At 40.3% G+C, this 24,552-nt stretch overlaps 1 protein-coding gene across 2 annotated transcripts; it reads left to right on the top strand.

The window, feature by feature from the left end:
- Positions 1–17: 17 nt before the first annotated feature.
- LOC119737159 (serine/threonine-protein kinase TBK1-like) lies at positions 18–22,894 on the top strand. Of its 2 annotated transcripts, XM_038211281.1 has the most exons (19): positions 18–282; positions 529–609; positions 790–920; positions 7,242–7,382; positions 7,917–8,046; positions 8,892–9,073; positions 10,516–10,673; positions 10,942–11,055; positions 11,816–12,195; positions 12,476–12,534; positions 13,247–13,338; positions 13,659–13,881; positions 14,835–14,959; positions 15,406–15,522; positions 15,661–15,762; positions 16,790–16,886; positions 17,524–17,649; positions 18,868–19,019; positions 19,857–22,894. In XM_038211281.1, exons 3-19 carry the CDS (start codon positions 816–818, stop codon positions 20,500–20,502), a joined length of 2,949 nt encoding a protein of 982 aa, XP_038067209.1. In that variant the 5' UTR covers positions 18–282; positions 529–609; positions 790–815; the 3' UTR covers positions 20,503–22,894. The 2 variants fall into 2 exon arrangements, with proteins under 2 accessions (XP_038067209.1, XP_038067208.1); XM_038211280.1 differs by lacking the exon at positions 529–609.
- The last annotated feature ends 1,658 nt before the right edge of the window (positions 22,895–24,552 follow it).

Raw genomic sequence — 24,552 nt, 5'->3', positions numbered from 1 at the left:
TCCAAAGGCTACGGGACTTACCCTTGCGCAGTTGCGGATTAAATAGTGTGTTTATTTTGAAGATTATTGCTCACTAAAATCTGTTTAGTATTTTCCAACTATGATAGGACGTGAAAATGATGTACCATTTGATGTCAGAAGTACTGCTGGTGCTACATTTACAGCCTTCTACGTACCGAAATGTTCTGATTTAAAAATAAAATATTCTATTTCCAGTCACGTCACGTCGCCGGTTCATCACTGACATCAGACAGAGAGAGAGCTCGAATTCGAAAGGAAGTGGTCAGTTAGACAGTAGTAGTAAATAAAAAATAGGATTTTTTTTTCATATGTTTAATTTTAAAAGTCCTAAGCTACGTACGTACATAGTCCTACGCCACGGTGCAAATGTATTTATGTGGTGGGCGGGGTTGATGGATCGGTGCGATAGCACTCGATTGTGCAGAAATGCAGTTGAGCAATCATTCAACCCTGTGTTGGAAATCTCAGACTTTTACTTCCCTTTTTCAATTACAATCAATCCTCCAGAGCCATGAATTGGAAAGAAAAGGTGATCGACTGATGCATGTTGGCAAAAATCCACCAATCGCCCGTAACATATACTCTTGGGTAGGTCAGGTTTAAAATACTGGAAACACAACAATCAACATTATTTATTATTATTATTTTTTTGTCGTATGTACATAATTAACATTGGGCAGTTGGAGAAAGGATGGTAAGCCACTCCCCCTCCCTTTGCATAATTTCATTATCTAACTTGTTTGACCATTTTGTGATGCTGCAATACAGATCTTTATTCATCAAAGACGATCAACATGGCTGCTTCAAGTCAGATCCGAAGCACCAAGTCGTACCTTTGGTACTTGAACGATGTCCTTGGCACGGGTGCAACCAGTACTGTCTACAGGGGCCGGCACAAGGTAATATACAGTGGTGAATTCAAGGTACTTACGATGGATCACAAGGATCACAAGGTTCTTGTGATAGATCACAAGTTCATCACAAGTCCAGTCACAAGTAAATCACAGATAAACGATAACATAAGTATGGTTTTGTCACAGTTCATTTGAAAAAACTTGTGACTGCATTTAATGACTTGTGGTGGAATTGTGATGACTTTTAAGTTGTAATCCATCAGAATTACCTCGACTGTCAAATTGGTAATACATTTAACAATTGTTGTTTTATTGCGGTACCCGCTGCTATATCTGATTCGAACCAGCCAGCCGATCCTGGCAAGCTCGGTGGTTGGTAAGACGTCTGCACTAGTAAGCAGGAGGTCGTGGGTTCGAGTCCCACCCGAGTGATTTTTTCTCACAATTGTTTTGTTATATTGTGCCAATAAGTCAACAAGATAAATGGTTGTAACTTACTTTCTGAGAAATTAATTGAATCACTGCCGTGTGACCTTTGATAACTGCAGGCTTTTCTGCCGGACATGAGACTGAGCACTTCAAGTTCTCAGTGGCGAACTATACCTCATACATGTATACATATTCATTATCAAGAGCCGGATTCTCACTTGTCCATTCACCATCTTGCGCGCAAGCCGCGCATGCAGGTATTCATGCACAGGGTAAATAATGCGCCTTACGAAGCAATCCTGGAACTATCGCATGGGTGTAGTATGTACGCGTGAACATCACCCTAGCTACACCTGAAGAGATACCGGCACTCAAAATAATCATTGTTTCCCTTAGCTCAGTGATGCCAAAGTGGAGAATATATTGAGGATAACTTGGTTTATTTTGGATGGATTCGCCTCTGAAACTAGTTTGTCAACTTCCAATACCTTGGGAGTTAAAATCGACTATCCACCCTCAAACCATGTTATATTTGTATCTTACTTATGTTGGAAAAAACTATCATTCTTTATGGCAAAATTGTGTTACTTTTGGAAAAAGTGGCTAGCAAGTAGCATAAACTGCTTCCATAGTTTCAGAACCAAGGTTTTAACAAGAAGGGCGATGGGTGTGTTTTGGCCACCCTGACCCTACACCATTTTTGTATTTACTCAACTACATAATCTATTTAAGTATAAAACTTAGACATCCACTTTAGACAAACACCGCGTTCCCACTTGAATTGGAAAAAGGTGGATCAAGATCCGGCATTTTGGTGTGATCGTTATCTTACCGCAACGAAACCGCAAGTCGCGTTCCCACTTATGCTTGATCCACCTTTTCGTACGGAAATGTTGGGTCCGAAAGGTCACTGAGTTCGGAATTACGCGCGCTCTGTGGGAGTGCCATTGTTGCATGGTTGCATGCTAGGCCAGGATGGGTCAGTTTTCAAACAGCACTATCAGAATTCACAGACAAAAATTACGCGAATTCACCAACATAAATCAGGGATCCGTAGAGGATCCGTGCGTGCATAAATTAACAGGTGAAATCCAACAGAGTCGCTCATTGTGTGACATCACGGCAGAAACCAATGCATCGATAAGGGATTCCCTGGTTCTGAAGCTTCTCATTGGTTAGAAACGGTCACATGATGTACTACGACATCATTTTCCAATTTTCTATAATCAATACTTGAGATTTGTCACCTCCGTACGTACCGCGTTATCGGCACTATTCTCATCGCATACTCGTAACCTTTTCCATGATTCTGTGCCTAAGTGAAGTCTTTTGGTGAGTGCGGACTCAGAGTCATTTATGGATGGAAAAATAAGTAAAATTTCAGGAATGAAAAAGGTTTAGTAATGGACGAACACGCAACAAAAATAAGGCCTATAGTGTAGTTTTAGGATACCACGTGCGCTTTTGCATGCGCGGTGCTTGCCCGTAGTTCAGTGGTTGTTTATTGTGCATGTTGTATACGCTGGAAATGTTCACATGAGCTACACGCCTGAAAACGTGTTTCTTCGTTCATGAGACCGCAACATTTTCGCGCCACTCGTGCACCGGGCGGATGTTAACAGGTCAAATTGCCGGATCAGATCCACCTTTTGCGTTCCCATCTGATCGTGATCCGGCAATTGCCGGATCTGATCCACCAATTGGGGGATCTGTATCCTGGTCCAGAGGTGGATCAGAAAAGGTGGATCTGATCCTGATCCACCTTATAACGGTTAGCGTTCCCACTACACACAATTGCCGGATCTGATCCACCAATTGGGGGATCTGATCCGGCAATTTGGCAAAAGGTGGATCAGATCCCCCAATTGGTGGATCAAGTGGGAACGGGGTCTTCCATTACTAACGGGCCAGCTGAGGAGTGCCGTGGCCTCATGGTCTGGAGCATTGAATTTGTGGTCTGTGGGTAATTCTGCAGGTTATGGGTTCGAGTCCAGCCTGGGGTTATGGTGCGTGTGCCCTTGTACAAGGCACTTTGTTACTCATTGCTTCTCTCCATCCAGGAGTAAATGGGTACCTGTAAGGGCAGAGATGGTTATTGTGATTGATTTAAGCTGCTTTGTGCTGAAATGGCAGCATGGAGCTGTTTACTCCCCAGGGAGCTGAGATGGTCTTTGGAATGTTTCATTAGCCCAATGAGCAGGGTAATGATGATGTAGCGCCTTGAACACCAATACTGGTGGATGCGTGCATTTCATACGTGTAAATACACATTTACAAATACCTAAGACAGTTTACCCATTCCTATTGTTCCAGAGCCCATCATGAAGCCGGTCTTAAACAGTTGATAAAGACCGGCTGGCTGGTCTTAACACTTTTCCAGTGTCACATGAAATTTGGACTGACTATGAAATCCGGTGCCTTTTACCGTTTTATTGACTGAACTTTCACAATCCTCATGTAGGCATGCGCAATACTAACAGTGAGTCAGAATTTCATAGTCCTAACTTCACAATACACCGGCACAGCTGCATTGTGTGCCACATCGCACAGTACGCCCAACGCGCACGCCAATCTCCATAAAAGGATTTTTTATGACACTAGCAAGAATGGACATACCATAATATAGCCAGAGGGGTGTCCCGAAAAACATGAGGTAAAATTGTTGAATAAAATCGTTCAAGGAAATTAAAAAAATTTGACTTTTGTTTTGACTTTTGGACCGAAAACTTTTGATTATTTGACCGAGTATGTATTTATGAATGGAAATAAATACAAAATGTATGTACTTGGCCAGTATTAAACAGTTCACATCGGATGATGTGTAAACACGCAAAGGTTTTGCGGTATTCGGAACGGATGACGGTTATACGATTACCGCACAATTCCAATGAATGGGCTCAATCCGGCTCATTGCATCAGACCAGAAACATGGAAAGACTTCCAGTGAATAGCCATTCTGAATCAATTGAATGGAATTTTGTGCCTTTCTTGTTATAATCTGGCGGTTGGCAAATTTCAGAGAAAGTTTTTGTGGCTTTGTTACTGCCCGTAACTGTAGATCGACAATTGTGTAGTCAAAATCCTGCATCCCCTTCACTCACAAATTAGTCTGGCAATGTCAAGGAAAGTAACATATTACTCTGAAAAGAGAAGTGGTTTGGTGAAAACCAATAGAATTACCTGTTCATCATTTTGGTCACATGTTTCAGAGACATTCTATGAAAGAATGCACTTTCGATATCAATGTTTCAAGGTTTTGAAACCGGGATCTGTGAGCAGGAAATCAAAACGACAACTTATGACCCAACGTGACATGTATTGTAAAGGTGTATTTATAATAAGAATATGATAAATTTAAACATATGGAAACATTTTTGCCTGCGTATTCAATAACCTATCCAATGTGACTTAGTTGTTGCTCAATGATTCTTTACTTTGAGCGCAATCTGTAAAGTCTATTTACATGTACAATGCACAGTATATCACATGATAAATGCATAAAAAAAGCTATGACCACCCATTGTGGTAAGTTCGGGAAACAGAAAGGGAATTCCCCAGATAGTGACTATTGATAGTACTTGCGTGTAATACCATTGATCCATACAATAGAATCAGTCAAGTATATGCGCTGTGTTTATTGTGTTGTATAATGCACAGTGGTGCTCCCTTTTTGTTTGTAAATCTCTGTGTTACGTTGACTCAGCATTTTGTTGTCATTCACTATTAAACTTTGAATGATTTCCTTTATTATTATAAGTTTCCATTGTACTTCTGTTTTGTTTAATGAACTTTTGGGGGGTTGATATTTTTTTCCTTTTTCAATTTCCGTGAACCTCAGGGACAATTTCACAACTTTCATAGTTGAGGAAGTAGTTGAACCAGGATATATTCGGTAGATACACAGTGGGTACCCGTAAAAGGAAATAAACACACAAACAATTAAGCTTATTCATATGCAAATTATGTAATAGGAGCAGGATACAGTATGAAAGGCTTACACACTTGTTTAAATTTCTTGTACTTCTGTCTTACCATTTGTACACATTACGTTATTGCACAGTACACATTTCTCATCCGCAAACATTTTCCTGAAAGTTGCATGGAATTTCCCCTTTTTTTTTCATCCTGCTGTAAATTTTATCAAAATTAAATCCTCTCTATATAGCTCAAAACGTGCACTAAACACTATACATAGTACATGCTCATCCAACATGAGTAACATGTATACATACAGTATGTTGCGTGCTATAGGGGAATTCCCAGCTTTTGAGTCACGCAAGGGGGGGGGGGGGGGCACGCCCTCTGCACCCCTTGGACTCGCCACTGTCTCACATACATTATGTATGACAATAATCTGTCTGTTTTAGCCTCTGAAGAAGAACTTGCTAAGTTCGCAACGTCAGGCCACATTAATTTTAAGATTTAATAATCTGTCTGGGCTGAGAAATTGTATTAATGTATTTAAAAGAAATAGGCCTATATGTGCAATTTTTAAAGTGTTAAATTTGGGTGGATAACTAAATGTGAACATGTTGTTGGCATATGTAATGGAAAATGCTATTTTTTACACAACAGTTTTTATGTTTATGTAGTTCAGTTAACATGTATACATTTTATACCTTTTAGATAATATGAGCTTAAATCTAAGATTTCGTGTCACTGGACACGTTTAACAATTTTATGTTGAAAAAGTGTTAGAAAATGTTACCCCTTGTGTGCTATATTTATAAACGGACCTTTAACTTTGTACATACATATACATATCAACAAACCGAAGATTAAAGTTCAATATTTGTGTATATATTTCCATTACTCAAACAAGTTTCTGTTCCAACAATGATAATTTACTGTAAAGCCCTCATTTCTATGGCTTATCTGGCTTGTGTGTCAGCCGGAAATGACTGTACAAATGAAGAGATTTGTTCCCAAAATGCGATAAGCACCATTTTGGTACCTTTTTGAATCTCGCCGTCTCCTGCCTGCCCAAAGTCAGTTACAACTTATTTTTTCAAATGGATATCATTTTCTCACAGATATTCTTCCAAAAAAGAAACTCACAAACTCTTTATTAATAAGAGTATGTGAAGAATCCTATTTGTACCCTAACATTGATTGTTTTCAAGCTACACAATTCCATTTCAAAATGGCAATTGTGTTTATTTGATAAATTCTCCCCTAAAACAGGTAACTGTTCACAACTACAGGTATTCCAAAGAAAATCGAAGAAAATATGGGTAATTTCAGCATTTCAGATTAAGACTTGTAAAGGGACAGGCATTTATGTTTTCATTAAATTAAAGTCGCATCAGGATAATTTTACCTGCTTTCAAATGGAAGCATCTTCACTTCTGTTTTATTAGACGTTAAATTTCTCATAAATGTGCCTGTAAAAAAACGTAGGTCTGGTATGAATATAATAGACTAAGCAATGCCAATGCTTCAAACAACTTGCTGTCAGGATTATTGTTGGCTGAAAAAAACACCATTTTTGAATAAGACAAGATAAAATTAAGTCAATCAACACAAATACTGACTCTTTTGTACAAAATGTGTACGATACTTCTCACCGTAACATGATTGGCACACTCTGATATTTGCTTCGACAACAGGCCTTGTACAGTGGCCAAGTTCAAGTTCAAAACATGGTGTGTTCAAAACCAATGGGAATCACTGAAGTGTATACACGTCCACCGCTTGACGATTTAATGTGTCACCACCCCCCCCCCCCCCCCTGCGAATGTACATTGCCGGATCGTGTTTACATGTCCCCCGACGTGAAATGGTTAAAATAATATAATAGAATTAAAGCAGTTGTATACAAATTGGATCATTCAGTTAGCAGAGGCGTGCAAATGTATGTACAGGTACATGTATTTTCGCTACAGACTCGGTTTTTTTTTAAGCCTATAACCCCTTCTCCTTTCTGTATATATCCAGAAAACGGGTGAGTTGGTTGCAGCCAAGGCTTTCAACAGTCTTAGCTTCATGCGACCTCAGAGTGTTCAGCAGAGAGAGTTTGACGTCTTGCTCAAACTCAGCCATCGAAATATCGTCAAGCTGTTTGACATTGAACAAGACGTGAGTTGAGCACAGTGCAGAATCTCAAAGAAGGTTGTGTTTAACTTGCTAACATGGAACGATTGTAATCAAGTCCCTCACAAGTCATCATAACTTCACAGGTCCTCATAAGTCATCACAAGTCATAAGCCAATCAGAAGTCAATCACAAGTTATCACAAATCATCACAGGTCATAACAGGTCAATCACAAGTCATCACAAGTCATACACTAGTTATCATAAGTCATCACAAGTCATCATAAGTCATCACAAGTCATCACAAGTCATCACAAGACAAGCATAAGTCAAGCATAATCCATCACAAGTTACCATAAGTCATCGCATGTCATCACAAGTCAACACAAGTCGAGCACATGCCATCACAAGTGATCACAAGCTATCCCAATGAATGATGCATTCCGTTGTCATTGTTCATCCCCTGTTAAGTTTGACCCAATTTGAAATGTTATTTTAAATCTTTATAATAATGTTGTCAAAAGGGACTTTGAAATGTTCTGAAACAGGCGATATTTGTTTGATTTTTTGTTTTTGTAGCAAATCAGCAAGAATCCAGTCATCATCATGGAGCTGTGCTCCGGGGGAAGTCTTTATAGTCTTCTGGAGGACCCAAAGAACTCTTATGGGATGGAGGAGGCGGAGTTTAAGCGAGTCTTGGGAGATGTCTGTAAGAGTCTTTCATCTTTGTTGGTCTGTGTGTTTGTCTATTTATGCTGCCAGCCAGTCAATTGCAGGTAACTCCAGTTGCACATATGGTTTTTGCGCTGAACGGTTTCTGTGGAGACTTTTTTTGTGGAAGAGAGAATTTTTAGCATTTGATAACAGAAAGGGTTTTGTGAGTCAACTGATTTGTTCGTTTGTTTGTTTGTTTTTTTTGTTTTTGGTTTTTTTGTTGTGCATTTCCCTTTTCCTGTTGTGTTTTGCTTACTCATTCCTTTTTGTTTGTTTGTGTGCAAATTTGTTTATTGCATGTGTATAAATATCTGCTAGGTTTTCATTGTATGATATAGTAAAAAAAACTGGGATGTTCAATGTAGACCATGCCGGACACGCTATCAAAATACACCCACGGTTGCCATCAGTGACCAAAGCATCGTGCCAGCAGAAAGAATGTAGAATCCTAACACCACTTCTGTGGTTGTGAACAAAGTCTATGGAGAGTCGAGTGCATTTTTTAAGTATTTTCTAATAAAATTGGAAATGTTTCTCAGTCCCAAATTCATGTCTATTGTCAACATTTTTGCAATGACTGACCTTCATTGAGATAATATATGATGAAAAAAGTGGCGTCAGGATGCAACATTCTTTCCATGCCAGCTTTTGTTTAGCTAATCCATCATGGAGCAGTTGCTTTGTACCATAGTCGACATAAGGCTTTTGCCATTGAAGGGGCCTCCACAAATGTACAGTGATACATGTAGCATGCCCTGAATGGTTTACATAGAAACACTGGAATATTTGATTGTCGTTTTGTTTCTTGGTTTGACTGTCTATTTGGTTCCTGGTCCATAGGTGCGGGCATGAAGCATCTGCGAGACCTGGACATTGTCCATCGCGACATCAAGCCAGGTAACATCATGATAGTGACTGGTGATGACGGCAGCTCGGTCTACAAACTGGCCGACTTTGGTGCGGCGCGGGAGCTGCAAGATGACGAGAATTTCATGTCTCTATATGGAACTGAAGAGTATTTGGTAAGTCCGTTGGGTGTCAACTTATGTATCATGAATGAGCACTAGTTATAACTTCTCATCCTTTTCGTAAGATACTTTCATAAGCCTGGAGCAGATATTTTGATTGTAGAACACATTAAAATTGGAGAATTTGGAATTGCAGCAGTGAGTTTTCTAAATGCCACGCGAAAGTTAATGTGGCAGAGCCAAGGTTAACTTGTATTTTTCCAATGTATTCTGTGTGCTTTAGTATAGGAGTAGCCCCCCTGAGAAAATCCAGCATTTTTATTAGATGTAAATTACTCCTATGCCATTGGTTCCCTACTTCCCCCCCCCCCCCCTGTCCTAAGACCATGTGCTCTGCCACCCTGTAAGTCCACAGCCCTTCACTTAGCAGACCAGCGGCACAGAAGAGAGTTGTGTTTTATTCGCGAGTTGTTTCCTCTCTTTCTCCTTTTCTTGGGAGCGCCTGCCCTGTGTGTTTTTGAGCTGCTATAGTCATCTGTCAGAGTGCATTTAGGGTACACTATTTTGACGCTCTGTTTTGGTTTTGGTTTTAGTTTTTTATCTCAGTTTTGTAGTTTTAACTTTGTTTTTTTTTGGTCTCAAGTTTGTTTCATTTTAAAATCCTTTTCTTAATAAAATAGTTCGCGACTTGTTCTTAGATCCTGGTCTTGAATTAAATTATTTGTGTCGAGTTGAATCCCCAAGCCAAGTGTGTCATTTTTCCAGGTTACGTTAACATAGATGCTTATGTGTGGTTTCAGTATGAACAAAATTGTCGGAAGCAGGTAAATGCTCTTGTGCGTTGTTTGCGCTGAGCGAATTAAAGCACTCATTTAAATTTTTGCTTGTGTTTCAGTTTTGTGCGCATCAACTTCAAAGACACATGTATTTTGAATACAAATGCTGATATGTAAATATCTGTACAAAAAAACGTACACAATTTTGAGCTTGCTGTAGATTTGTGCACGAAAGTGGCAGGCAGCAGGTTTACATAGGGTACGGCAAATTGGCTCAGTAGTTATTTAATCAAGTTCTAACAAGAGATGTTATATCACTCCCTTCTCCCCCCTCCCCCAAATTTTGACTGGGAGGCAAGGGCGGATCCAGGGGGGGGGCCAAAGGGGGCCATGGCCCCCCCCCCCCAAAACGAAACCAATTTTTTTTTTTTTAATGTGACATCGCAATAAAGGCAGGCAATGAGTACACCACCATCTTTTCCTCAAAAAACATTGGTTAAAGTGGTCAGAAATTGCCTCAGATCGCACCACAGAGCTTCTAGAATCCAAAATTTTTTCGGGGCCCTTAAGCGGGCCCCGAACCCCACGCCGTAATTTTTTGGACCAACTTTTTGGGGGGACCAAAATTTTTTTTGGCCCCCTCCAAAATTGTGTTCTGGATCCGCCCTTGCTGGGAGGTCATATATTTCTCTTATAACTGTATCTTGCTTTGCCTCTCAGCATCCAGACTTATACGAGCGTGCCGTCTTGAGACAGCCAACAGGCAAAACCTTCTCGGCTCGCATTGACCTCTGGAGTATCGGCATTACCTTCTACCACGTCGCGACCGGCGTACTGCCCTTCAGACCGTTTGGTGGCAGAAAAAACAGGGAGACAATGTAAAGTGGATAGATTTTCTTCAGTTTTGAATAAGAATTAGAAGACTTTTTTGTCGTTTTCATAAAATCACCAAATGTTCTTCTTGTTAAGTTTGTGGTAAAAATGTAGTTGTTAACAACAAAAAAACCAGTCCATATACTTGTTGAATTACCCATTAATTTTGTGTCACTTTCCAACTAATTGAATTATCTTTGGACTTTCACAAGTTACTCTGACGCTAATTCGATCTTTGTGCTGATGTATTTTTCTGGGATTTTTTTCGTTCAGGTTTCACATAACTACTAAGAAAAAGTCTGGTGTAATTTCTGGAGTGCAAAAAGATTCCATGAATGGGCCTATAGAGTGGAGCTCGGAGCTACCCAACACATGCAGACTGTCACGGTAGGTGGGGAGTGCGGGTAACAGACCATTTATATATTATGGGTGTTTTTTAAACCTGGCTTCAGCTTGGGGTTAGGCTTCATGTCTTGCTTTGGAGTTAGAAGAATACTTCTAGTGTCTGGCCTTGTTTTATAGAAATTGGCGTTCCTGGAGCACAACAGGAGAAGCCAGAATCCTTCATATCAGGAACTTATGAGCCAACCATTACAACTACTTACAGATCTTTTGGGTTAAGTTTTCAGACCAAGTTTAAATGTTGAGTATGAGCAGGCATGCAACTTTTTCTCGGATCTGCTGATTTCCTTGTTTTTTACATCTCATGAATGCCATAACAAATTGAAAAACACTGTACAAAGTCTTGTGTGGTAAGGAATTTCCTCGTTTTTCTCTAAATTCCCAGTTGCATGCCTGGTGTTAGACAAGTCTTTTGTGTTTGTGAGTAACACATGTCTAGTATGGACCAACTACTTACTGTACTGGTATCAGCCAGATATGTACTGCCAAGTTGCATTTGATTTAGGTTGTGTTATTCAGGGTGGTATATTTGCCCCCAAATGGGGGGTGGGACCCTATGATATTAAGTTAAAGGCTTGTATGCTGATTGGGATGTTTAAGGCAAACAGAAACAATTTTTGAGGGATGTTACACGCCACCTACATCCCAATATTCACACAAATTTGTTAGAGTCAAAAAGTGATACTTCCCTGTTATTATTGTTGCTTTTCATGCAATTTCTCCCCCTCCCCCTTTACTACCAAAGTGGTCTGAAAATTCTGCTGACCAAAATCCTGCGTGGCCTGCTGGAGTGCAATCCGGAGCGAATGTGGACCTTCAACCAATTCTTCGACGAAGTCCAAGTCTTATTGGCCATGAAGGTGGTCGATCTGTTCCACGTCTCGAAGTCGGAATGTCTCAAGATCTACGCAGAGCCGCGCGGCACGTTGGCAGAGTTCCAAGAGGCCATTGCCGAGCAGACTGGCGTCCAAGCCACGACCCAGGCATTGGTCTGGGACCGAGACTGCTTCTGCCCGGACGCTTCGCTCAAATGCGAGTCCTACCCAGAGACGACTCCTCAGAACCCTGTGATTCTGTTGGAGGTGGGCAGGAGTGATTTTCCACGTGTGGAGACACCTTCTCAACGTAAGCATAAACCAATCTGGTGATCATTATTTACAACACTGAGTCGTGCCTCTAAATGTGAGGTGCATGCCTCGTTTGAAAACCCAATTGGTCAAAGGAGCACCTAGCACGTGTGTGCCAACTGCGCGTGAGCATGGTGCTACGTCAATCCTCAACTTTTTCAGGGTATTGCTATTTATAACTCCAAGCATTCTACATGTCAGTCACATTTTGTTCCTTTTAATTTTAAATGGTTTCCACGCCGATCCTGACGCCAAATTGCCATCGATTTGAGACACAGCCAAGTTGCCCAAGATGTCCTCGACCTATGACCTTGACAAAGATGCCAACATGGCCAAGGTAAGATTACGTCAGAAATTCCTCGACTTTGGCTATCAGTGTCACACATTTCTATGGGAAGTACAATTCAGTGGCTGTGGCTACCATTGGAGCGTGTGTTAGCCGTTAGCCAAAGCCTAATTAAGACTGTGTCCAAAAATTAACTAGCCATGGCTAAGCTTGACACACATGTACATGGGAAGTAGACACAGCCACTTCTAGAGACATATGTTACTCCTCGTCATAGCCGATCAATTCAGATATGGCTGAAGACTTTGCTAGGGATTGACAGCGCTGCTTAGCACACGATTTTCTGCTAACAGAGCCTCCGTCTATTTCATGGAGACCGTAAGCATAAGCACAGCAAAAGGCATGCTTACTTCAGAGGAAACATTTGCTTAACTTAGTAATGTAACAATAGAAATATCCATGCACACACGATTGTTAGCACATCCACGCCATGAAATAGTGCTTAAGGTATTCATAAGATGGAAGTTCAGTTGTGCTTAAGGTAATCACATGTTTTTGCTATGCTAAGCACAACTTTTTGGCTAACTGTTAAGCAGCGCCGTGAAATTAGGCCCTGCATCTGTGAGAAGTAGATTCAGTCGCAGTTATTCCGAAGATTGGAATTAAAATACTTGAAAAGTTCAATTTTTGAACATATCATTGAAAGATTGGCTGTTGTAGTCATTCAGAACCACGGTTATAACAATTCATTTGTGTTTTGCAGATGTCAGTGGCTGTGTTGTACTACATGTTGGCATGGTTACAGAACCTCACCTTTATGCAAGAGCTCATGACAACGGTCTCCAAGGCAATTGTGTAAGTATGTAATGTAGTTGTCGGTTGCTATGGCAAACAGCCTCTAGGAACTTATTTATATAGTATAGGATGGCTTTGAGGGGGATACAAGTACGTATTGCACGAGCTATAACACTGTAACGTGCTCACTGTTTTGAGCGTATATTTAAAAACGCGCGACATTCGGGGAACACAATAAAAATGGCTTCTCTGTGAATGAGGTCTGTTGCCAAGGCAAAGTGACCGCACTTCCAAGGGGAAGGGACTGGGCTGTATGAGGGGAAAAAACCAAATCAAGACTTGGACAAAGACTAGCATGGTATCTTTCTCCTTTTTCACAGATGTGTTTTGAAAGCCGAGGTGAGGCAGTTAGACTACCACTGCGTCAAGCTCCATGCCAGCATCGTGGAGGTTGACACGCGACTTCTGTGCGTCGAGCAAACACTGCCCTCGCCTCTCGTATCAGCATCAGTCTTCTCCAGGATACCCGACCAAGACTCTCTCGGTGTGCGGTTACAGAGCATTCAAGATATAGTCACCAGGATCAGGATAAAAGTAGCTCCAGTGAGTACTTATTCATGTGTGTTTTTTTCTATTCCTTTGAACCCAAAATTGTATTAACCCTACCGGTAACTCCCTAGGCCTTTTTGCTAAAATGTAGTCTAGATCCTGCAAAATCCTCCAATTGGCCTCATGGGAAAAAAAAACATATAGCCCCAATCCTGCAAATTCCTCCATTATTCCTTGAATATGGTCTGTGGAGGGGTGACCACTGCCTGAATCCTGCAGCAGTGACTGTTAATATGTTGAGGCTTGGCCAGTGACATCCTGGAGCAGTACGGAGGATTTCAAGCATAATCCAGGCCTATATTTATGCATGGCTGAGCAAAAACAACACAAGGTCTGGCCCAAGACCTTGACAAAGTTCATCCTACGAAATCAGTAACGCACTTTTGCCATGTAACCTCAATCCTCCAAATTCCCCCACTTTGGCAAAGATGATTTTGAAGGATTAAGGGTGGTAAGGGTTTACTCTCCAAATGATCTTAATTTTAAGACATTTAGCATTTTGATTCTGATAAAACTTCAACGATCTTTTGGTCTAGAATTTTCATAACACATCAATTCAATATGGAATCGGCCTTATTCTGGAATGAATGTGAGCATTGTAATAACGTCATTGGGGCGTAAAACAGATATTCAAGGCTCAGGAAAAGCTCACATATTGCTACTGCTCAAAAAATTCACTTTTACAATCTTGTTTGTTTAGATTTAGGTAAAGTTACAAAAGTGCTTCAACAAACAGGACTTTTCAGTGTTAATATCCAGACAAAGTTACAGCAAATTCATTAAAAGCACTGACTATTGATTTTAAACATCGTAATTTACATTAGAGTTTTGGCTAGAGGCAAACATAAACCGTGAGTAGTTACACTACAAAAATATCTATCAAGTTTGATTCATGTAATTTTGAAGACCACCGCCTGAAGATAGCACTAATAATTTCCTTGAACTAGATGGTCAATTCGTATGACGGTGTGAAGAAAAAGCTGGAAAGTCTTATGAAGTATCTGATTGTCGAAAACCAGCTGACAAAGAAGTGGGCCGCTTCAGAAGAGGCACTGAAACCATGTTATGTGTGGTATGTATATATGGAATGAAAATTTACGAAACTGTGGCATTGTCAGCAGCTGTGGCTGTTCCCCATCCTAAGATTCACAATGAAAATACCCGGTACACCAACGATTGGCTTGTGTGATAGAATTTGGAGTAAAAAAAAAACAAAACCAAATGTCGGGACTATTGTTTTGGTGAAATTCTGCATGTAGCACTTTCAAAAATGTAGGATATGAAAGCCCAATTTGTAAGCTTTCTTTTAGTACAAGAATCATTCAAATCACTTGTGTACTTTTCAAGTTACGGAATTTTAAACACAACCACCGTTTTAAAGTTCTGTCCACGGATCACAAAAAAGGTGTGCATTCTTTCAGCAAAACAAAAACAATTCACACACATCCCTATGTGATTTGTTTTCATTTTGCTGAAAGAACACTTACCTTTTTCTGACTTAGAATTTGTATTTTACAGTTTAAAAAGGTTTGCAATTTTTACGGAGGAAGCGCACAAAATCTACACCCAGTTCAAGAAAGAAAAACAGAAGAAACATTTGTCATACAATGAAGAACAGATTCACAAAATGGACAAGTAAGTTCAACATTCCATTCTTTTGTTTCCATTCAGTCAAATTTCGGTGATTTTTTAAAATACTCATTCAAAACTGATTACCAAATGTTTGTAATAACTTATACTAATACTCCATGTTTTTTTTTTTTGCTTTTATAGAGAAAAGCTGAATCTTAAAAGCACTCAGGCAATGTCAATTTGCCAGAGTCATTGTGATTTGAGATGGAAAACTATCCATGCGAAGCTCAGCGAGTGGTACATGTAAGTGGTCAACTCACTGTATTCATTTATTTGGTAACAAGACTGATACACTGTACTTGTATTCGTACCAAGCCTGATACAAGTCGATCAAAACACAAAAGTTAATTGCAAGTCAGTCATCGGTCAAAGCAAAAGTCAAATCCTAAGTCAGTCTCAAGCCAATCACAAGCAAGTCTTAAGCAAATCACAATTTAATCGCAAATCAATCACAAGTCAGTCTTAAGCAAATCACAAGTCAATCACAAGTCAATCTCAAACAAATCACAAGCCAATCACAAGTCAATCTCAAACAAATCTCAAGCCAATCACAAGTCAATCTCAAACAAATCTCAAGCCAATCACAAGTCAATCTCAAACAAATCTCAAGCCAATCACAAGTCATCTCAAACAAATCTCAAGCCAATCACAAGTCAATCTCAAACAAATCACAAGCCAGAAGGCGATCAGAAGTCATATAAAAAACAAACCACACTGTGATTTGACTTGTGATTACCTGACCACAATGCTGTCTGAGGCATTAATGTTCAATTTGTGGAAAATCCTCTGTAGCACTTGGTCAACAAAACCACTCTAGCCTTTTTTCAAGAATAAATGATGACCATATCACCATGCAGTTGCACTGTTAAATGCAAAACAAGGAATGCAACATAAAAATGGCTCACAAAATTACTCGCACTTCTTTTGAATATCTAATGTCATGGCTTCCAGGAACTTGACATAAACTTCAAATGGACTCAAGAAAAATTCTGTATAATGGTCAGTATGTATAAAAGAGTAGATCTTGAGTCTGTCACAAGCCAATGTGGCCCAGGCCAGCATTGATCTCCAGTTTCCTTGGCATGAAACAACTGAGAATATTTCTATTCCCCCTGGATGGGATGCCGGTCCATCACAAGTTACTCCCCAGCTAATGCCGGTACCCGTTTATACTCCTGGGTGGAGAGAGGCAAGTGGAGGTTAAGTGGCTTGCCCAAGGACACTCTCCCATTAATGGTTAGCATAAATACTTGATTGTCGTTTGCTACAGAATCGCTCATCAGTTCCGGCAGCAGGTTCGCGCAGTCGACAAAACACTGTCTCAGCTAGTGCGGGACTACCAGGTCTTGTTACAGGAAGTTCACATGGTAAGTTTTGGACTGACTCTACTGGGAATTTTTTTTCAGATTGTCAGATTTATTGATATTTGTAATCTTTGATATGTCTACTACACATATTTTAATGAAATGTCTACTACACATATTTTAATGAAATAGTATTAAAAAAAAAAGTGGAATAAAAGTGTTTTTTTGAAGAATTCCATCCATGGACAACACAATTTTTTCCCTGTGGTGACCTATCAGTCGTCAGAAAGCGATAACATGTCGTAAAAAAATCAAATTAAGCAGGGAATATACTGAAGCATTTACTGAGAACAGACTTTGAACTTTTCAGACCAGTCTCATAGGGTTTGTGCATAGGGTGTCCAAGTACATGTATGGAACTCTTTCCATGATTTTTTGTATGAAAGAATACATATTTCATTTCTACAAGTACAAAACTTGAAGCTGTAAATGCCTTTTTCATACTTTTTAAAATAATATTTACGTGTCGAAATAGCCATAACTTATCGGTGGACTGTCTGATTGAAGTGCAACAAACAGTATTGTAAGGAGTATTTTATTCTCTTTCCTAATACCCGCAAACCCTCATTTCAACTTCTGCCCAGTTCTGTCTCATTTTGCCAGAACGCCTCACATTTCCTTATTTTTATCCACAATTCAGCTGGATACAGATGTACAGCCACCTGTTACAGAATTCGAGGAAACACTTCAAGATAGTTTGATGGCCTTTGGAGCAACACCTAAGACTCCTCGGAGACCAGTGGATGTAGGCACTAACACAGATCCGGTACAGATTATTCCCTTGAACGTTTTTTAAATTAGTTGCATCTGGTTATAAACCCATATAGGATCATTTGCAAAAATACCCGGAAAAGTACCTACCGATTTGATAATCAAACTGAAGACAGGACTGGTATCAGATACCCTGTGAAATTATCCCAAATTATACCCTTTGAAATGGTACGGTTTGGAGGAAAACTCATGTTGACGGTGGTGTCAAAAGGGTTGCCAGTAGACACACTTTTCAACGTGCATTAGCAACGCAAACCACTACCAAGACCTGAGAAGAACTGAGCATATTTTTCTGTTTTCTTAAAATGTATTTCATTGACTGAGATGAAAGTTTAAAAGGTTAAGTTTATGTGTGTAGGATTTTCGAGCTATTTTTCACCTCATGACAATGTACGGCTTAAACCCTAGGGCAACTTTGCGCAAGAACTATTGTTAACAATAATTTGACTAAGGTAGCTTGAACTCGGTCTAGTTGACGATAATAGAACTACGCTAGTCAACTATTTGGAACCAGCCTGCTGGGCCTGGTTGCATCCCTGGTCATCAGTAGCCTCATTTTGTTACTTACATGTAGAGGAAACCATTAACAAGAGATTAAACGTAGTGAGTTGTATTACCCACTGGTACATGGTGGGCCTCGGCGATAGAATGTAAACAATCCAAACATACTCATGTTTACCAAGGCCAAGTTCGGGCAAGGACCATTAGTCGACTAGTGGTTGATTTGTGACGTACCTTACGCCTGCGCACTGGTAGCAACGTGCGAACGTCTCTAGTCAAACGCTGGTCAAAATGTCATCGCAAAACTTCTAGATCCTGGCTCTCTGCTAGCGTTATGAACGCGCGCGGCTATTGGTTACCAGCGAAGCAACCAACCCCAGTAGGCTGGTTCCAAATAGTCGACTAGCGTAGTCAACCACCGTCGACTAGACAGAGTTCGGGCAAACATTAGTTAACCATTGGTCAACTATAGTCCTTGCGCGAACTTGGCCTATATTTTGACAATGGTTTGACTAGAGTCGTTTGCACTTGAATGTTTCAGCGCATGCGCACTGTTTGACATCAACCATGCAACCATTGGTTGACTAATGGTTGTTGCGCGAACTTGCCCCTCATGTGTTTGAACAAACGTACAAATTACAAAACTACCCTGCTTACTGCATTCCGTCTAATTATTCTATAATGCTCCGCCATTTGTTTGTTTGTGTTTTAGTTTACTCCACTCAGTGGTCTCGCCCAATCAGACCCCAAGGTGCTGGAGCAAGAGGTTACCCCGGAACAGATTGCCTCCATTTCAGAGCAACTTGCAGGCTTACCTATGGACAGTAATGGGTACATCCTCGTACCCAAGGATGTCAAGGCAATGTGAGTGAATGGGGACATTTTTAGAACCCCCCCCCCCTCCACCTGTACGCATGGCATACACATGACTTTTTATGTGTCTGGTGTCTTCCGCAACATGCATTCTAATATCCCTGCCAGTGGTTTTCCCCCAACTCTCCCTTTTACTTTTGGAGGGCATTGGTACTTGTGCACTGAGCCCACAGTTGGGACTTCACTTAGTATTTGTGAAATATTTTTAGCTGCAGGATAGCAGCTGAACAAATCATGATATTTGTTAGTCCGTTACTTAGTTAGTTAGTTAGTAACAAACATTGACATTGTCTATTGCTCCTACATATTTTGACAGATTTCAACCAAACTTTGTCAAAAATATCAGTAGCCCAGCCCCAACATGTCACATGACCAAACTGGGGTCAAAGGTCATCATGGAGTCATTGGGATCAAAAATCTGATTTTTTACTAAAAATACTGCTACTTCCAGAAATTACATGGCACAGTCACTTGACTCATGCATGAACACAAATTCATTGGTCCGCAGCTTCAGAGACCCGATCAAGCTTGTTCATCAAATTAGGTTTTGCCCTGCACCAACGTTTAAACACTGTTTACTCAGTGTGTTACCTCCCGAGTGAAAGTTGGAAAAAATCACTCGGGTGGGACTCGAACCCACGACCTCCTGCCTTCTAGTGCAGACGTCTTACCACTCAACCACCGAGCTAACGGGATCGGTTGGCTGGTTCGAATCTGATGTACATAGCAGCGGGTACCGCATAAACTATTATAAGATGGAAATTTTATATTTTATCTTATAAAAGCTTGTTCATGGTACATTTTGTTTTGTGTTTTTGCTTCTTGCAGGTTTGAGGCTTGGGAACAAGAAATTGACTTGGTCTCCGTGCAGATGGAAAGTGGACGACAAAAGATGGAGGCGATGCAGCAGATGTCACTGTCAATGGAACAGGAGGGCATTTGCCCTCGCTGCGGTCACTTATCACTCACAGGCGATAGGGCTCGGGAAGACCAACGCCAACGTTTACCAAGCGAGGGCAGCAGTCAACTCGGCAGCCAACCAACACCAGTGGTTGGGTACCAGAATATGGTAGCAGAAACGCACAGACGAATGTCACGTGATGCAGCTCCTTATACCACGGACCGGACACCGGTTGCGAGTGCATACCAGTTCATGCCGGAACCTAGCCAACGATTGCCTCATGGGGATGCTAGTCAGTTCAACACCCCGGCACCAGTGGTGTACATGCCAGATCCTAGTTGGCCATTGCCACATGAGGGCGCTAGCCAGTTAAGTGACCAGGCAACAGTTGTCAGCGGGTTTCAGTACATGCCTGAACCTAGTCAGCGATCGTCGCTTGAGGAAGCAAGTCAGTTCAAGAATCAAACACCAGACAGCGGGTACCAGTTTATGCCAGAGCCTAGCCAACGACTGACAAATAAAGGCACTAGTCAGTTTGGTCGTCAAAGTCCCCAACTTGCAAATGGCGAGTAGCTGTAAGTGGTTGTCACAAAATAGGGCAAGTAAAAGTGGTGGTACTTTGGAAAGAGAAAGCATGTTTCAGCTAGAACTATAATTAACCATAAGTTCGACTATTTTCGCCCAAAGCCAGGCTAGTCAATTACAGTTCAACTAGACTAGTCGGTTGTCTTGGCTGTGCGCATCATAATGCACAGCAAGGAGTCAGGAACCAAGACGTTTCATAATGACCTATTAAAGGTAGAGTGCACTATTTGCACCTGTATCCAAAAAGTAACCAAATTATGGTGAAGAACTTACATAGTGTAAAGATAATTAACACTAATTAAGCTCCCTGTGAAATCACTGCTTCTAGCACGCTGTCATTTTGAAGAAAACAATAAAAGAAGGTCGTTTCCAAAGATGTGTCAAGTGACATATTTTTGGAAATTTCTGTGAATGGATGACAACCGGCTAAATGAGAATCACGTCCCAAATGCTGATTAGGAGAGGGGGCAATTCAAAATATTACTCGGCAACTTCGGAATTGAAATTGAGATCTAGAATATTGTGCATACATTTGTTCTGTTTTTTTTCGAAATACACAGCATGCACAGAGCTAAAACTTTGTCAGGTTAGTTGCTAAGCACCCGTCTTAAGATTTTGAGCACTTTTGTTGCATCAAACAAACAAAATGCACAAATTACAAATGGTCCATTCCACCTTCACCATTGTTTGATTATAGAGACGTTTGCGCATTACAATTAGTGTGCGACGTAAATTACGTCACAAAGCAACCACCAGGTCACCAACGGTCACCAATCCAACTTCCTCCTAGTTGCAAGTATATGCATAAAAATAACCTATGAAAGTATACTGTACAATGTATGTATATATATGATAAAGATAAAATGAAGAAGATATTTCAATTTATATTCATTTGAATTACTGAGAGCAAATCAGATAAAAACCATATAAAGGGAAGTCAATTTTGTTTAAAGCCGGTATTATAGAATATATGGTGAAATATGTTAAAATGGTTAATTTAAGTAAAGAAAAATGTCATTAAACTGTCAAATCAGGATCAATAATTAATATAGGAAATAGAGATTATGCAAATCTTTAAAGGATGTATATCATTTTAAAGCTCTTATATTCAAACCCTTCTATACAGGTATGTGGAAATCATTTGTTTTATTAGTTTTTCCCAGTTACAAGTCTAGCATGAGATTAGCCAAAAGTTAAAAATTTGCAGTGTATTTATCTTTCTTCTTAGACAGAAATATTCCTTTATAAGTGTGGTGGAAAACCATTTGTACAAACTCATTACAGTAATTAACCCAGAAAATTTTTGAAAATTGCAAGGAAAAAACTAAAGGCATCAGGATCGAAGAAATGTGAGTAGACGTTTTAAGCCAGCCAATGAAATTGCAGCAAAATATCTCAGATACCTCAAAGTAAAATAAAAGTTTGTTTTCCTTTCTTTTGCATTCCAAGTAACTTTTTTCCAACTTTCACTCGGGAGGTAACACACTGAGTTTACAGTGTTTAAAACGTCGGTGAAGGGCAAAACCTAATTTGATTAATTAAATTGGGGGGTTTTTTTTCGTGTTTTTTTTTTGTACTTTACTGCCGTGAGGTTTCAATAACATAACCAGAATCCGTTTTGTGTGTGAAAATAAGGTAAATTTTGTTTCATTGAAGAAAAATATGTACACATTTTGTAAAAGTTTTCAACTTATTCACTGTTGATAAAGGTTTGCTCCGTCACGTTACATTTGTGTGGTGTTTAGCTGTGTATATTAACAAATTGTTGACTGCTGTGGTGTGGGATATGACGTTTTTAGCACTTAAGGGGTACATAGCACCTGGGGTGAAGCTGAGGGTGCTAAGCACCCGAAGGGGGTTAAACACAGCATATATCCCACATCACAGCAGTCAACAATTGCTTTGTTATATCATACCAATAAATCAAAAGATAAATGGTTGTACATTGTAACTTACAATGAAAGAAACTACAGTATCCAAGCACACAATAAATGTGTAACAATTATACATTGCACATGTCAGATTAAGCAAACTTGCATCCAAAATATATACTAGTTGTATATTGGCATGTTTATAGCAACAAGTGCAACGTTCAGGAGCATAACAGGTGGAGCAGGTGGATCTAGGTTTTAGGAAACGGAAGGGTTGATACGAGTGTGGAGGGGAGCGTTGAGTGAAGGTGAAGGCAAGCTGAAGGCATGCCTTGCCGGAAATTTTTTCTAAATCTATGATGATTTCTCGTGCATTCTAAGGAAATTTGAGAATTGGAACCTAAACTAAAGCATTCAAATTATTATTTTTAGCCCAATTTTTCTATTTTCGTGACATTAGTTGGCGGCTGAACTTCCCCATCCCCCAAATCTGCTACTGCGGTAGCAAATGGGGGGAGGGGGGGGGGGGTGTTTAATTGGGGCCCAGTATTTTCTGGAGGGGGTACATAGTGGGTTTGGTAATTCTTTCAAACAATACAAAGCTAATGTTTAAGGGGGTATTTACCCCCCCCCCCCCGAATATTTTGAAAAGATTTCCCTTTTTCATTCAGATGCCCTTTTTTCAATAGCGCTTAGCCCCCCCCCCCAATATTTGTAAAGAGTGCCCTTCTTTTGTTAACGAATGCCTTTTTTTCTGAGCAAGTGCCCTTTAAAAAAAAAAGTGCCCTTTTTAACAAATTTATACCCCCCCCCCCCAAAAAAAATGACCTTGCTACGCCACTGTTGGCCTGGGGGATGTGGCCCCCCCCCCCAAAAAAAAACCCCTAGAAATTGTCTGGTTGTCAACATGGGCATCGCCAGGATTTTTTCTAGGGGGGGGGGCGCCCATTTTGTTAAATGTGTATTAAATAAATATCAAATATGACTTCAAACCTCTTCTCTTTTCTTTGTGGGAGCACTTATGCACATTGTACATACTTGATAGAAATGAGGATATGATGTATATATATTCCAGAATGCTAGACAGTAAAAATAACACTTTGCAATGAAAGCTTTTGTGTGTTGTTTTTTAATCATTTTTCAGCGTCATAAAGTCATAAATTTGTATTGTCATGTAGATCTTGAAATGCCTTGGGAGTAGTTGTGCACAGGGTCTATCCCTAGGTATCATGTGTACAAAAAACCCACACTTGCAGTGAGGATACCAAATTCATGCAGAACTTCTGACTTGCACGTTGTAGGTATACAATGTTACTCTGCATTCAACACACAAGCAGGGGCGGGTCTAGCTCCAGGGAAATGGGAGGTAATAAAAGTGGGGGTGTTTTTTTCTGAGACGTACCAACTGCAAGCCCTGCTAGGGGTCTAGGGGCATGTCCCCGGAAACATTCTTAAATCTTTGAAGATTTCTCCTGCATTCTATGGCAATTCAAGAATATCTTTAGAAACTTCAGCATTTCATTTAGTATTTTTGGCCCCCAGCATTTTACTAGTTTCATAACATCAGTCAGCGGCTGAACAAGGGGGGGGGGGGGGGGGAGAACACCCTCCCCATTCACACTCTACATCCGCTGCTTGTACATTTTTTTTGGGGGGGGGGGTATACGGACCTACTTATGCGTGCTCAATTACTCCTCATTCTATTCTGCACTACTCGCCAAGGACTAGCAAGAGTCCATAACTTGAAAACCATTCCAAGCCATAAAATTTGGTATTACTGATGGATTATGCTTAACGAACAAGTCAAGGCAAACCTGGTCAAGCTAGTCCAAGAATACACACAATTTAATTTCACCGATACTCAAAGGCAATTCCCTGGAAGTCTTTTCATGCACGGGCCATCCTATACAATAGCACTGCCTGACTCTCTTCATACTGGTCCAAGTCGCAATGTCAGTCAGTAAACTAGTCAGTCAGTCAGTGAGATAGGTGAAAGAGGATGCTAGGCTGGCCGTGAATTTTTTTCCCAAACGAGATTGGACAATATCAAAAGAGGGCGCTCTCTCTGCGTTATGCATATTCATGATATGTCCAGGGTTTAAGTTATATAACAAGGAATAATGGTGTTTAAAGCACCGACGATTGGCAGCTGATTCGTGGACTGGTT

This window comes from Patiria miniata, unplaced genomic scaffold (genome assembly GCF_015706575.1).
Source record: "Patiria miniata isolate m_02_andy unplaced genomic scaffold, ASM1570657v1 HiC_scaffold_3, whole genome shotgun sequence".
NCBI classification, from domain to species: domain Eukaryota; kingdom Metazoa; phylum Echinodermata; class Asteroidea; order Valvatida; family Asterinidae; genus Patiria; species Patiria miniata.
The sequence above is the reverse complement of the archived record's forward strand: the minus strand, read 5'-3'. Positions and strand labels throughout refer to the sequence as shown.

Bases quoted from the DNA above. Each gene is read 5' to 3' on its own strand.
- LOC119737159 (XM_038211280.1), top strand. From the start codon at position 816: ATGGCTGCTTCAAGTCAGATCCGAAGCACCAAGTCGTACCTTTGGTAC. The intron at 12,196-12,475 runs GTAAGCATAAAC...TTTGAGACACAG, and splicing joins TGTGGAGACACCTTCTCAAC to CCAAGTTGCCCAAGATGTCC. The intron at 13,339-13,658 runs GTAAGTATGTAA...CCTTTTTCACAG, and splicing joins ACGGTCTCCAAGGCAATTGT to ATGTGTTTTGAAAGCCGAGG.